The sequence below is a fragment of the Rhea pennata genome, chromosome 6 (assembly GCF_028389875.1).
Source record: "Rhea pennata isolate bPtePen1 chromosome 6, bPtePen1.pri, whole genome shotgun sequence".
Classification (NCBI taxonomy): domain Eukaryota; kingdom Metazoa; phylum Chordata; class Aves; order Rheiformes; family Rheidae; genus Rhea; species Rhea pennata.
Genome location: NC_084668.1, coordinates 19,351,668 through 19,366,149, shown reverse-complemented (window position 1 = coordinate 19,366,149; position 14,482 = coordinate 19,351,668). Strand labels below are relative to the sequence as shown.

At 38.8% G+C, this 14,482-nt stretch overlaps 1 protein-coding gene across 4 annotated transcripts; it reads right to left on the bottom strand.

The window, feature by feature from the left end:
• Positions 1 to 947: 947 nt before the first annotated feature.
• Positions 948 to 12,079, bottom strand: GCA (grancalcin). 4 transcript variants are annotated; one of them, XM_062578689.1, is made up of 9 exons: positions 10,782 to 10,866; positions 10,273 to 10,326; positions 9,796 to 9,898; positions 4,836 to 4,905; positions 3,988 to 4,031; positions 3,550 to 3,697; positions 2,365 to 2,478; positions 1,942 to 2,000; positions 948 to 1,168 (listed from the first exon to the last, which is right to left on the bottom strand). In XM_062578689.1, the coding sequence occupies exons 3-9, from the start codon at positions 9,880 to 9,882 to the stop codon at positions 1,142 to 1,144; spliced, it is 549 nt and encodes a 182-aa protein (XP_062434673.1). In that variant the 5' UTR covers positions 9,883 to 9,898; positions 10,273 to 10,326; positions 10,782 to 10,866; the 3' UTR covers positions 948 to 1,141. The 4 variants fall into 4 exon arrangements, with proteins under 4 accessions (XP_062434673.1, XP_062434671.1, XP_062434672.1 ...); XM_062578687.1 differs by lacking the exons at positions 9,796 to 9,898; positions 10,273 to 10,326 and adding an exon at positions 12,019 to 12,079 and having other exon boundaries at positions 10,782 to 10,955; XM_062578688.1 differs by lacking the exons at positions 9,796 to 9,898; positions 10,273 to 10,326 and adding an exon at positions 11,064 to 11,128 and having other exon boundaries at positions 10,782 to 10,955.
• Between the last annotated feature and the right edge of the window lie 2,403 nt (positions 12,080 to 14,482).

The following is a 14,482-nucleotide window of genomic DNA, read 5'->3' as shown; positions in this document are numbered from 1 at the left end:
TGGCTTGAACTACACAAACACACAAAAAGAGCTACAAGGTCTTTTCAAAAATTCCTAAACATACAACGATCTCAGTACATCATATTAAGCTCCATCCTTCCAGTAAAATTAGAAGTTACATCCATGTCTAGTCCCTCACGTTCATGGATAGCTCCAATCACAAAGTCTGAGTACTAAAACTGATAATTGTTTGCCATTCAGGCCAACACATTTTCACAAATGATTTTGATTAAGAGTGCTGTTGAAGTATCTATTGTCAAGCTAGACACTTCTGTTCCTCCAAATTACTTTGTTTAAGAGAATTTAGAGAAAAGCATGGGGTGTGTTTACCACATAAGGTCTATTTGGCCAGTAATTTTACTGATTCAGATGAAGATTCATTGAAAGCCTCTGAGATAAGTCAAACTGATAAAAATCCAGATTTCCTTGGGGAGAAGCATTAGGTGCATAAAAAAAGCCAGCTGAAGGTAACTACACCTCTACTTGAATAGTATTATCTGATGCATACATAGACAAATAGCTTGCCTCAGAAAAAAAGAAACAAAGGAACAAAAAACCCTATAGCAACAAGCTGGGGGTATGGGAAAATTTTACCTAGAATATTTTGCTTTTAAAATGAAATTTATTGATGTAGTTTTTTCAAACCCCCATAGTTCTGCAGTGTATGCCACCTTAGACAGTATACTACCACTGATGAAAAATACCTACATCAATTTAAATTTTAGGCTGATATTCTATTTGTGTAAGTTATCTATCCATGTATAAAAAACTGCCTATATTTCTGACCATAAGCTTTATTCTTTAATAAGCTCAGAAGCTTAACACAGAAATTGACTTGTCTGGAACTACACAGATACACATGCTTCTAAAAATACTAAAAAATGTAATTATTAGTATATTAGTATATTAGTATATTAAATAATAAATATTAGTATTTATTAGTCAGAACTGTGCATTTAAAACAAAACAAAAAAAAACAGAACAAAAAACACATAACCCTAAACTATCAAAGTAGATGTCTTATCAGGCAGAAAGACGCAAATCTCTGCAATAGTTTCCATTCACAGCAGATTCAGCTTATTTCTTCTAAACTGAAACTCTAACAGGTTGGTGATCCTTTTTTTCTCCAGGAGTTCAGCACTCAGATTGCCATAATGCACTGCAAGAACTGGAAGGGGAAATAATAAGCAATTCAGTATTTGGCAATGCTGGACATGTGAAATATGCTAGTACACTAACCGTTAAGCATATTCAAAAGGAATGGCCTACTTCCATCCTGCCAGAAGTAGATATGTATGTAGAGAAAGAAAGTAAGTTTAAATACCACAATTAAGATCAGAACACAACTTTGAACTTGTCTACTAGACAAAAAAATTCGCAAGTTGTATGAAGACATATCTAAGGTTTGCTCTGCTTTAGGGTTTTTAGCAATAAAGCTCACCACTCAATCTGATTTCATAATGTTAGTTATAGCAAGTCAAAATGATAGTCAACTGAACAGTTTACAGCCTGCTATCTGTGTTATACTGGCAGCTTCTGAGATGATCTAGCAATCATTTTGTATAGTAATAAACAGTTATACCACTAAAAAGCAGTATTAGTCTCAGCAGAACCTGTAGCAAAAGAGGTGAAAGCAATCAATATCAACCGTAAGAATTATGTTCTCAATATGAAGATCCCAAGTGAATTATACCATGGGACTAACATGAAGATAAAGGAGCTTTGCAGATGTTTTAATGATGTATTTGAAGACAGTAGCATACATAAGTAAAATGCACACCATCATGATTGATGGCCATGCCTTTATCTGAATTTTCTTCTCGAGAAACTGTAAAGGTTTAATAGAAGTTCAGATTTCAAATGCTCACACTGCTGTAGTTCACGATTAAAAAAAAAATCCTTATCAAATCCATGTGGCAAGTTGTATTAGCTAATACTTACATCATCATATACAAAATTCACAAATCCCTGTTGCATGTTGTCTCTTCTCCGGAAGAAATCTAAGGAAAGGATAAGATGCAAATAAACTGGAGCTACGCATCACTCCACAAGCTATTAACAAAACATAAAGATGAATAAAGTGTTTTCAAGTTCAGCTACAATTACTGCTTACAGTGTTTTCAAGTCACTTTTTCCACAACTTTAGAACCAATTAACCATTTCTCTCTTTTTCTGTGCCTGAAGGAGTTCTGCTATAATGAATACTGCACAAAATATTCCCCCAAAACTTGGGCATTGTTAAACAATTACGTTAACAATTTGCATTTGCACATATACCAAAGCCTCCAAATCAGACTTTAGCACAGCTATCTAGTTGAACAGATGAAGGATATTATGCAATTATAAACTATTTTAGAAAGATACCTGTCAATGCCCGTAGCTTCACGCAGCACGCTACATAGTCATCAAAAAAGATTCTGCCGCTTTTGCTGTAACGTTTTACAATAGCAGTCAGTGTTTGTGGACTCAGCCTGTAACCTAGACATAAAAGTCAGAAGTTCTATATTAGTCATCTATCATTGCCTTGGTGGGAGAGAGAAGGGGGTAACACGTGAATAAAGAATCTTTTATTTATTCATTTATTTTCTTCAGAGGTCTACCTGAAGCAGGTATTTGGAACATGAATTTTTCAAAATTAATGTTTTAAGCAACAGCCACTAACTCTTTCAGGATATATTTATATGTAATATCCCATGCAAAATATATGCTACACGTAATTATACACATACTATAACAAAATGCAAGTTTTAAAAGCCACCTAAAAAAGAAAAAGATAGATAAGTATCACTGCTCTTCAAACAAATTAAATTTTATGAAGACAAAAATCCATTGGCTATTGCTAGTTTACACTGCTGCTGTGATACTTTCAGTACAGAAACCAGAGAACTATGTCATAGCTAATATTTAAGAGTGTAAAGGAAGAACAATTTGTCAGTCTAAATCTGACTCCAAAGAAGCAGCATGAGTATGCACCTACTCTGTATCAGAATTCAGATTTCTTATGGCTTCTGAGTACCCCTTTACACTGTGCAGAAATATTGTTCTCTTAAGGAGACTGTACTTCAATCATCCACCTGCTGTCTAAGGATAATACACTCAGACAAGGTCTCATCTCTCAATTTTTTTTTCTGGAAGGGCTAATACCTCCTCGCCTCCCCCCCCCCCCCAAAAAAAAGAAAAAGACTAAAAGTTTCATTTAAGACTTTGTCATTAAAGGGAATAACACATTCAATCTCGCATATAGTAGTTATTTAAAAGGAAGCTTGAGCTCTTATTCCTTACACAATCCATCTCCCCACTTGAAAATATAATTCCCTACAAAACCCAGTAGTAAAATTGTGGAGTTCTCCCTTCTCTCTAACCTAATTGGATAGTGTGCAATTCAGAGACCATACACGAAATCTAAGCAACAATACAACTCTCGGCCATGAAATCTGATCATATTTCCAGTATTTTAAATTGTTATAATCTGTCATTTATCTTACTATTAAAATAAACTGTATAAAAATGGAAAGTAAAGATTATGAAAAAACCTCCATGCTTGCTTACCCATAGCTGCAATGACTTGAGTTAATTCATGAAGTTCCACAGTCCCACTTTGATCTCTATCAATTATCATGAAGTTTTGCTTCCAGGCATTGATAGCTGCCCAGAGTTCTTTAAATTCATTAAATCCCATTTTTCCTGTATAATCTCTCTGTTTAGTTCAGTTAATAAGAATAACTTATGCAAAAATTTGGTCAGTTTAACAAGAATGAGGACACTCTGTAAAGTTACAAAATACAAGGCATGCAAGTCAAACAAAACAGTGTGGTTAAAGATGATACACCTCTACAACTAATATTTACACCTCACTGCAAACGTGCAAACAAAACCAGTATTCAAAAGTACAAGTTTAGGTAATTTAAAATTCAAGTTTTTCCATATCAGGTTCAAGGCGATACCAAAACTCCACTAAAGTCTTAATAGGTGTATATATAAGGATACATCCAGCATGGATATCATAACTCTGCAAGTTTCCAGAGTGAATGCTGAAAGGGTAATTAAAATAATTTAAAAAAAATGTTTATCATTGGTATCATTTTTCATACTTAGTTTCAGCAATAACAATGACTATGAATTCATATTTTTGGAAGCAAGAAAAAGTCAGGTAGAAGAATCCTAAAAACACTCCAAAATTTTTAGTAGGACCACTACAGATAAATTAACTGATAAATTAACTTCTCTTGGAGGAGTGCTGTTCCTACCATTATTTAATTTTCAAATGTGACAGAAATAGGTGAGGCATAAAAACCCTCAGTCTTCTCAACTTTGTACCACAGAAGAAAGTCAGCAAGGCAGTGGTGAAAATCTAATACTAATCTATACTTGTCAAATATAATATTAAGAACCATAAGATCATTATTAGAAATGTATCTCAAGAAGCAGACGTACCTACAAAAGTTAGAATCACTATAAAACACCAAAGACTCTGATCAGCGTTCTGAGCTAGTTTGGAAGACGAGCCTGTTTTTTGCACGTGTTATCCAATTAAACATAGGAAAAATCTTTGAGCAGAAAATGTATTCTGCTCTTCTTGCTGAGCTGACGAAAATAATTAGAAGAACATGCACTGAAAGCCTGTATAGATGTGCTAGCATATATGCTGATCTTCAGAACTAGCAGTGAAATGAATGAAATGCCAACACTACCAGACATCACTGAGTAAAAGAAAGAAGCCAAAGAAGTCTCCTCCTTGACAAGGAACAAAGTAAGAACAGAAATAATATCCATAAAAGCAGTACTCAGAAATAAAAGACAACCATTCTGCCACAGCATAACATTCATTATCTTACGAGAATAGGTCCCACTGATTCCAGATTGCAGTAGACATCTCTGTAGTTCTTCAGCATCCACTTTTCCATCCTGTGGAACAAATGCATACACTTGTCACAACTGACAACACACTTAACTTACAAAAACTACCTGTGATTATTAATGCATTAGATACCTGTACTGACATCTAAACATTCTTACATCATTAAGAAGTTACTATAACAAAAGAGCACCTGATCTAAATCAGAAGTGTTAAGTAGAAATCTCTGCTTTACTAACAGAAGTGAGAAGGTAAATGGATAATTAAACATCCCCTGAACACACTCAGAGCACTAGTAAGGTATTTTCTAATGTAGAATTTACATATGAACAAAAATTTTGATCAACTTGCTGAATAAGATACTTTATATCATTTTAAGTACTTAATATCAAGATGCCTTCTAGATCATTAGCATCCTCATTTTGAAATAATCAAAAGATACTTTTCCTTTTCCTATTACATCTTTTCTTGATATTTCAGAAGCCACTTGCATATTTGTTGTCACACCTTTGCCTAATGTAGGGATGTTACTCTTAATCCAACCTGAGTAACAGTAACTGCTGTGCAGTTTCAAGCAGTGTTTGTTTGCTTTTACAAAGAAAACTTCCAAAGAAGCTGTATCACAAGCAAGCTACTGTTATTTGCCACTGAATTTAGCCTGCTGCAACTGAGAAGTAAAACAGTCTTAACATGCACAAAAGTTAAGCCACAAAAGCTGACTTCATAACTGTTTAAATTAATACATTTTACTTCTCTACTAACATAGACTCAGAAAGGCACGAGTTAATTCAGCTCAGCTGACAAATATTAACACATTAAATGATGACATTATTCATTCAGTCATTTACAGAAAAATACAACATTCATGTTCCCCAAAAATCATACTGGAGATGTTCAACACTGCATTTCATTAGTGAGTTAAGGGCCTGCAGTATACATGCACACAAGCATGGCAGAGTGAATTGGGATTTTGCTGTTTTAAAGGCAATAAACAGAAAGCACTCAGCCTTCGTTCTCTCCATCTGACTTACAAATCATAGAAACTTCATTTGTTAGTCAATATTATTTTATTTGCACCCTTTCTTGCACCTGTCTGGTATTCAGCATCATAGTCTCCAACTTGTTTTTGGTGCATGTTTAAAAACAAAACAAAATTAAAAAAACCAATGAAAACAAACAAAAAAATCCATGCCTGAACATTTGTTTCCCTTCCTTGCTAATACTGATTAGCGATAGAGTGAAATAACAAATCAGAGCAAGATATAAAGACCAATCGAAAACCAAAACATCATAAAACATACAGATCAGTCCTCTGAAGATTCAAAATCAGAAAATAAGTTCTGGGAACACCCATATTAGATATTCTGAAAATGACTCAAGCCAGCATTCCATGAAATAAACTAAATACGAGATCACCTTCTTTATAACTGAACATAGAGGAATTTAAACTGAGATCTTCTGACTTCTCTGAGAGATTCGTAGAAAGGCCTTACTGGCTGGACCCCATTTCCCTGGAGCTCAGCACTAGTTTGAGAAAAACAGTATTTTGAAGTGGTTAATGAGTATAGATGACAGAGGCTGCACAAAAGAAAAACAACATTTATCAGTGAACTCATCTCTTAGGGAGATTTTAGAAAACCAGTAATTTTTGATTTTATCACTTGACTCATGTAAATCTTTAATTATGGGGATGTAGCACCAAAGTCAAACTTTCTAGTACTATAGTTTTCACTAAGATATTTATTTTAAAAATATACAAAAAGGTAAAGTCTTAGAAAAGGAAGGATTGACATTTGGTGAGCTTGTCCCATGAAGAGACTGAAGTTATTTTCTCCTCCCTTCCCTTCCAAAGACTTTGTACTTGACTTTCATCCTTCCCACATTATCTTTTCAGGACTATGCAAGTAAGGCCAGGAAGACAGCAGACCCACACAAATTCCTCAGTGATACTAACTTTATTCTTACTAAAGGTAACTTGCTTACAAACTGCATGTCACCAGGGAGCAGAGAAAACACCTTCATTTTTGAAAAGTATGAGAAGAGGCAACTGTTAAAGAAAGCCAAATTTCACCCATTGCACTAGTAAAGTAGGATTAGTAATATTCTGTGTACTATCCAGAAAACAGTATGTTCTTCATTTACCATTTGCCTCATTCAAGTGCAAAATCAGATCAACAGTGAGCACACTGTTGATCCTCCCATACTCAACCCAAGTAGAAAGTCCCACAGCACCATGCCTCTCTCAAAAATGTAAAGGGGACACTTTTCAATGGGTATAAGCTCACACAAAAAGAGAAAAGTGAACTGAATAGCTTAAATTGTAACGAGGTTACGCTTCTGAATCTTAAAGACAACCTGTAAGTACAATGAGATTCAGAGATATTTCATCCTTCTCACAGAATGCAATTAAATTCCCATACTTCTGTGAATTTCAGAACTACCTGCTCAGTTCTTTGAGAGCCAAGGCCAGCGCTTCCATCACCCCACTGGTCTTGCTACAAGGTAGATGACAGATTGTGATTATGTGCCTCATACTTCAGGAGTGAATCTGTATTCCCCCTACAAAAAACTAAATTTACTATAGTATTATATTTAAGAAAGAATCAGCTACAAAACCAAAAAGTGCTTAGTTAATTTTTTTTAAAGGGTCCACAAAAAAAGCAAATTTCTATCACTTCACTCATACTGCGTTACACAAATACATTCATGCAAGGAAGAAACACCATACAAGCATAAAGGTTTTGTTGTGTGGCAAAAAAAGATACTACACTTAAAAACAGACATGAAATGGCACACACCAGTAACTCACAGCTTAATAGGAGTTCCAGTAGAGAGGTGGGGGTATATCATTGATTTTGACAAGGATGATGAAGACTTGCATACAGAAACTGTAAATTCTGCCAACACTCATTGGTGAAGGAAGCAAGACACTCTTAATGAGGGAGCAAACGGACACTAAATTTTCTGTGTTCCACAGAGCAAAACAACCTCATCTGATGAGCCTGAAACCGTGGAGAGATCATGCCTTCAGACTGAGACTTGTCTTGGCCTCAAAAACTTTCATAGGACAGTCGTGAAAGTTAGAGTGAAAGAAAAATTAAAAAAAAAAAAAATACACACACTAAAAAGCCTTAGCTATCGTATTACTGTCAGAACTTCAAAATGAAGCACATCTCATGTAACTACTAGTGGACAACAACATGGCTTATTGACAGCTAAACCAAATTCCTTGATAAGATGTAAAGAGCAATGTCACCATTATGAAATCTCCCCATTTTACTCTTTCAGCATTACACAAAGTTGGCTTTTTTGCCACTGTTTTACTGTTTTACAAACAATACAAGTTTAAACAGCACATGGATGTGCAAATTTTATTTTCATCTTTTTTTGAATATATTCCCTCAAAACACACTAGAAAGCCCCTACCATTAAATTTTGCACTCCTTTAGCAATATCATGAAAAAAGTTTTTTTTTTTTTTTTTTTTAATCCTTCACAGAACAAGGATTTCTAAAGGCTAGAAAAGTTTATTTGAACTAACATTGCTATAAGGTAACCCATGACAGAAATGTCTTCCATCTCAGTTCGAGAATTTAGAGGAAAGAGGAAATTGCTATGAGTGTGAAGAGATTTAAGTCACTTGTCTTTTCAGCTATCACTCCCATTAAGACAGTGGAATAAAACAATCCTGAATCCAAAAGCAAGCTACTACTTTTCATTTCATTACTAGCTACTCAGATAAAGCAATGTTAAATAATGTATACACGTTGGGCAAAAAGCCTGTTTTTCCACTTCTCCCCACTTGCGGGGCAAGCAGGGGGAAAAAAGCCATACCTTATTTTTGTCACTTCCCCCTTTCATCACCATAATTCAGTTACCTAATAAGAAAGCAGATGCAACCACTTCTACCTGTTAAGAAAGGCCAGAAGGACTTACAAGAACTGTTTGAGGTGCTTCTCGCAACCACAGGACGCTTTTGGCTGTTTACTGCAGTTTTAACACAATACTGGGAAAGGGACCGAATTCCAGTCAGCATCTCTGTTGTATCTACCCAAGGCAGTGCCATCATCTTCTCACAAATATCAAACACAAAACTTTCATGTTTCCAGAATAGCTAGCATTCTAACAATAAGCTGCACATTCATACCCAAAGATCAGGATATGGCTCAATCTCAGGATAAAAGAGAAAAAGGCACTCAAACCTAGTAATTCCAGGAAGGCAATTTGGGATTCAATTCTAGTATTATTCCAGGAACCAGACAAAAAGCAATACTTTGTTTACTACTTTCAGCAGCATCAGTTTTAGAGGATACACATTACTGAAACTGTTCAGACATGTCTTCGACTCTGTTGTAAAAATATAGGGCTATCTGGCCTGCAACCAATAAAGTTTAAATGTTATTTTCAAAGGAAATCGTAGGAAAAAACACCACAGATAGGACACCATTCCTCCTGAGGTGGACAATGAGGAGGGCACTCATTGCCCTCCTCACTTGCACCATTTATCCTCAACACGTCACAGTACTCTGAGCATTCAGGAGGAAGAGAGGAATTCAAGAAAAAACAAATAGCATTACAAGCACAGCTTAGCTGTTCAGGAGTTCTAAAAAAATTCCAGTTCTCAGAAACTAATTTGGAGTATCTGATAACTGCAGCGCATGTAGCAATAGACAAGCACAATAGCCTTCCTCTATCTGCCCCTGTTTTCACAGGTTAGTAAAAAGGGGCAGGATACAACTCATTATAAAATGGGGAGGGGAGAGGAGGAAAACAACACTGTTCCACACCAACTGAGAAATGAATAAGATAGTAGTTAGCCAGGCAGAGTCAAGGCAGCACAAAGCAGAAGTAAATAGAAGTACTGAGATCCAGAGCCTATGCAATTTAAGATGGCAAAAGAAAAAAAGCAGCCCTTCTAATCTAAAAAAGAAGGTCACTCACCTGTAACTGGAGATCTTCAAATACATTGCTTCTGCAGATCCATGCTCTTGAGAAGGTGCATATTGGCACCACAAAACCCAGAACCATCTAGTAACCTGTGGGGCTGTGCACATGACCTCTGTGAATCCTTGCCAACCCCCATTGGTCTTTTTCCCCCATTCTAAACTACCGAACTCCCTATTACTCCTTTTATCATGCAGCATTGGAATGTTAATAAGAGCATTGCAATTTCAAAGCCACAACGAATGCTAATACAGATTCTTGGCGTACAAGGACTGTTATCACTATCTGTTAGCAACATTATAAAAACATCTGCAGTATTTAATACCTTTTTTAAACAACATATAGCTTTTCAAAGCTAGCACATCCTATCCTGTCTAGTCGCATGACATTCATTAGCCCACCCTCCATTCCAAAAATTGTGCAATTTTAAAGAACATAAATGTTAGATATAGGACCTTATGCCAAAAAAAATACCTGACGCTTCAAGCAGCATCCATTTTGGAGACTCTAGTTCCTTGGGCTGCTAACCTGGGAAGTCATATTCTCACATTATACTTTCCTACCTAATTTCTGTATGCAGTACAGAACAAAGTTAATTGAATTTCTAGCCTAAGAATTTTAGAATTGCATTTTAAGGTTCTGCTATTTGGATACAGAACTATGATACTGATGTGTATAATACAGTACAGAGATTCTAAAGAAGAAATATTATTTCAAGAATGCAGCAAGAATCTGAAGGTGAACTGCCAATATATTTTGATAAGTTTTAGCTTATTAATGTCTATCAAGTCTGTATTACTGTAAACTCTAGTGCCAACTATAATTACAATTATTGTTGAATATTACACTTTACCTGAAGATGAATGATTCTTACTGAGAACATTATGCTAAGGTATTACTTTTCAATAAAAAACACAAACCAAAATTTTACTACGGGTGCTTTGACAGCTGCTTATTTAATTATATTGTTTATATTATCTTACCTGTCCAGCAATTGCACTGAAGTAAGTCCACATGGGGTCTGCAGCAGCAGAGTAAGTACCAGAATATGCAGAATATCCAGAGTATGCACCATAAGGCATATTTGGTACCACTCCTGCCATTGGCTGTCCTATTGCCATTGGCATTCCAGGCATCTGACCACTGTAACCTCCATACTTTTGTAAAAAAACAAATAAATAAAAGAAATCAGTACCTTCATATTAATAAGCTGAAATACTTCTATTTCACAATGAAAATGTACTTTATGCATGATTAAGAGTTACCTGTTGCACACCTTATTGTAAAAAAGTAAATCAACTTCAGACTCAGCCATATACCTGAATATACTGTTAAATTATCTCCTCCAAAAGCAGTTTTGAAAATATTCAGTGAACAAAAAATAAAATAAAATGGCACAATTCCAAGAACAGTTTTACATTCTTTTGGTTGCATGTAATTACCAAAGAAAAATTCTAAGAAAAAAAAAAAGGTTACTATTATACTACTACTACCATATTTTTTCTTTATGACCTAACTAAATGACCAGTTATAGTATTTCCAGTAGTACTATCTCCCTAGGATGTTATTTTTAGCAAAAATAGTTTAGTGTCTATGACCACTGCAGGACCCAACTGCACACAAGAAACACCAAACATGATGCAACTGTATTTGCACACGGGCAAGGCCCAGCTCAAAGTTCTATTTCCAGTGGCTTCGTGTCAAGACCTTGGCAGTGTTTAAGCACCGACCACGGTCTTCCATGGGGCCCCTCTGTGTAAGCAGCTGCAAGAGACCTTTACACGCGCAGTGCATTTAGCCCACACGCCTGCTCTGCCCTCTGGGCAAGGCCTCCTCTGCCGCGCACTCGCGTCGCGCGCAGGGCCCGGAGAGCGCCGCCAGCAGCCACGCCGCAACCGCCCCAGACACCGCCGCTTCCCCCGAGCCCAACCGGGCGGGCCGGTGCAGTGGGCAGCCCCGGGAAGAAACATCTCCCTCCGGCCCACGCTGCCCCAGTGGGCGCGGCAGGGAAGGGCAGGCGGAGAGGAGGGAGAGAGCGGACGCGCCAGGCTCCCCGCGGGCAGGCGCTGCGCGGAGCCGGCGAGGGAGAGCCCAGCCCAGCCCAGCCCAGCCCAGCCCAGCCCGGCCCCGCCCCCGGCCCCAAGGCTGGCGCAGAAGAGGGAGTCGCCTTGTCAGGGCCGCCGAGCCGCGCCCTCGCGGGCCGCCGCCGCCCGCGCTCACCCCTCCGAAGCCCGGGTAGGCCATGGCGGCAGCCGCAACACCCAGAGCCCGCCGTCACCCAGCAACGCCGCGGCGCGGCCCGCCGAGCGCCCTGCTATTGGCCAGCGGGAGGGAGCCCCGCCCCTCGCCGGCGAGCCCGCGAGCCGAGGGGCGGCGCCGCGTGGCTGCGGCGGCCGCTGGGGGCGGGCCCGAGGCGGCGCCGGCGCTAGGGCGTGTTTGCGGGTGCTGCCGCTGTCGGCGCGGCCGGAAAAGGCGCCTCCGGCCTCTCCCGCGTTCTGCTGTTTTCCCACTGGCGTTTGAGTGGTCCCGTCAGCTGTGGGTGTGGACTTTTACTTGGCTGGCAAGGAAGATGTTACAATGCGGTCAGAGAACAACGAGCAGGGGATTTCCGTGCTGGGTTAGGAACTGGCTCTGCTGCGCCAGCTTTGCTGAGTTGCCAGTAAAAGAGCCTTGTGTCATTCCCGTCTCTCTCTGCTAGCGTCCCTGCTTATGAACCTCGTGACTAATTTCAGCCAAATCTGAAAGGGAGAAAGGTCTCAGAGGTCTTATTCCTCTTACGTTGTGAGGAACATGAGCATTCAGCTGGAAGATAGCAAGAGATTCAAAATAGTTCCTTCATAGAGTAGGAACTCAGCCATCATGTGTTCAACCTAGCAGTAGTTGCAATGGCACCAACCAGCATTATTTTTTTCTCTAAATCCAAATAAATTACAAATGTCTCTAATACTTGTAAAGCATTGTTCTGCCATAAATAACACAGGACCTGATTTACCACTGCTACATATACAATGTGGGAAACAAGGTGGACATGTAACCTGCTTATCTACATAAGCTGCACCCAAGTAAATCCTGCAGACCTCAGGCCTTACAACAAACACCTGTCAAACAAATAAAGTGATAGAGACAAAGAAAGTAAATGAGAAAAAAAAAAACGCAGTGAGACTTTCAGAAGTCTTGCATAAAGCTGACATTAAAAAGTGATTGCAGGAGACAAGAATGAAACTGACAAGAATGAAACCTCATATAAGCAGAAAGGAAAGAATGAAATGAAAGTAAAACAGAAATGACGTAAAAGATAGGAAACAAAAACAACAATGTATAAATACAGTTATATAAGCCAGAGTGAAAGCACTGTATATATTCGCGTGACACCTCTATAACTAAACATGTTCTAAGTATTATTCTGGATGAAACCTAGACAGCATCAAGATCAATGTAAATTAATTACAGACACTGTTCACTTTGAATCAGATCTAAAAGCAAAAATTACCAAAGTCTGGAATGCATATCACTTCTAGTACAAAAAAATCTTTGAAACGTGTCACCTGCAAAAAGGTAATCAAAGCCTAAAGGGAGGTACTAATCCAAGGGGAAAGTGTCCCAGTCTGTGTCCCCTCTAGGAGACTCCAGCCCAGAGAACTGTGACCTGATGAATATGCCTAGCAGAGCTACAGCAATGCTATTCCCCATCCCAGCCTTGTACGCTGACGTCAGCAGGACACCGATAGAACTACGGTGAGCACATCGAACTCAACACCTAAAAGATAAAGAGCCTACTTGAAGTATTACATGATGTAAAGTCCAAAGAATCAGCACAGGACAACCTCTAGCAGTGACCGTCATCATGGCTGTCAAATTTAAGACTCTGGGAAAACACGTCATGCTCCTTGTTCTGGGCTGATTAATTCCATATACATACATGTTATAATTTACTATAGACACACATGTATTCACTATGATTTAGCCAGTTGCATACCTTAACTGTTAGTTAAGCTAATACCAGAAAGGCATGTCTGAACTTTGTCCACATACTAGTGGCACTGATACCATGTTTCTGTCAGTGAGGGGGGGGAGTATACTGGTAACGCCTGCAGAAGACCTGGCAAGGAGTCAGTGGCTGGCAGAGTAGGTGGTAGAAGGCCCAGCATGTGAAAATACACGCTGACCACGTTCCCATCCAGGCCAGGCATGCACATTCCGTTTCGTCAACGTCTGCTGCTCCTGAGCAATAGCTGCTCAAGGTTAGTGCAGCTGAAATAAGGAAAGAGTTCTAGGAGATTCAAGGGGCCCCTAGAAAGACGAGTTGAGTCTTGCCTGGGAGTCCAACCTGCGCCTCCAGCAGCCTCCCATCAGTGACTCCTCCTCATAGCTCCCTGGGCTCCCCATGCAACTTGTAGTGCAAGTCCTTTATTAAACCTACCCTGTTTAACCCCTTGTGAACCTTGAGTGTCTCTCTCTGGTGGTACCTAACCCTCTCTTGCTCACCTTGTGGACACCTGGAGCTTTTGTGATGTGAAGTGTGACTTACATGGGCCTGGAGATATAACTAGGTCCTGGCTTTTGCAGCTGCAGAGAACAAGGGAAGAGGAGAAACTATGGGGGAGTCCTAGTTCTCAGAAGGGTAACAAGTCACTTCAAGGAACTTAAAGTCTAGGAATGTGGAGATGATGGTATGTGAAATCAC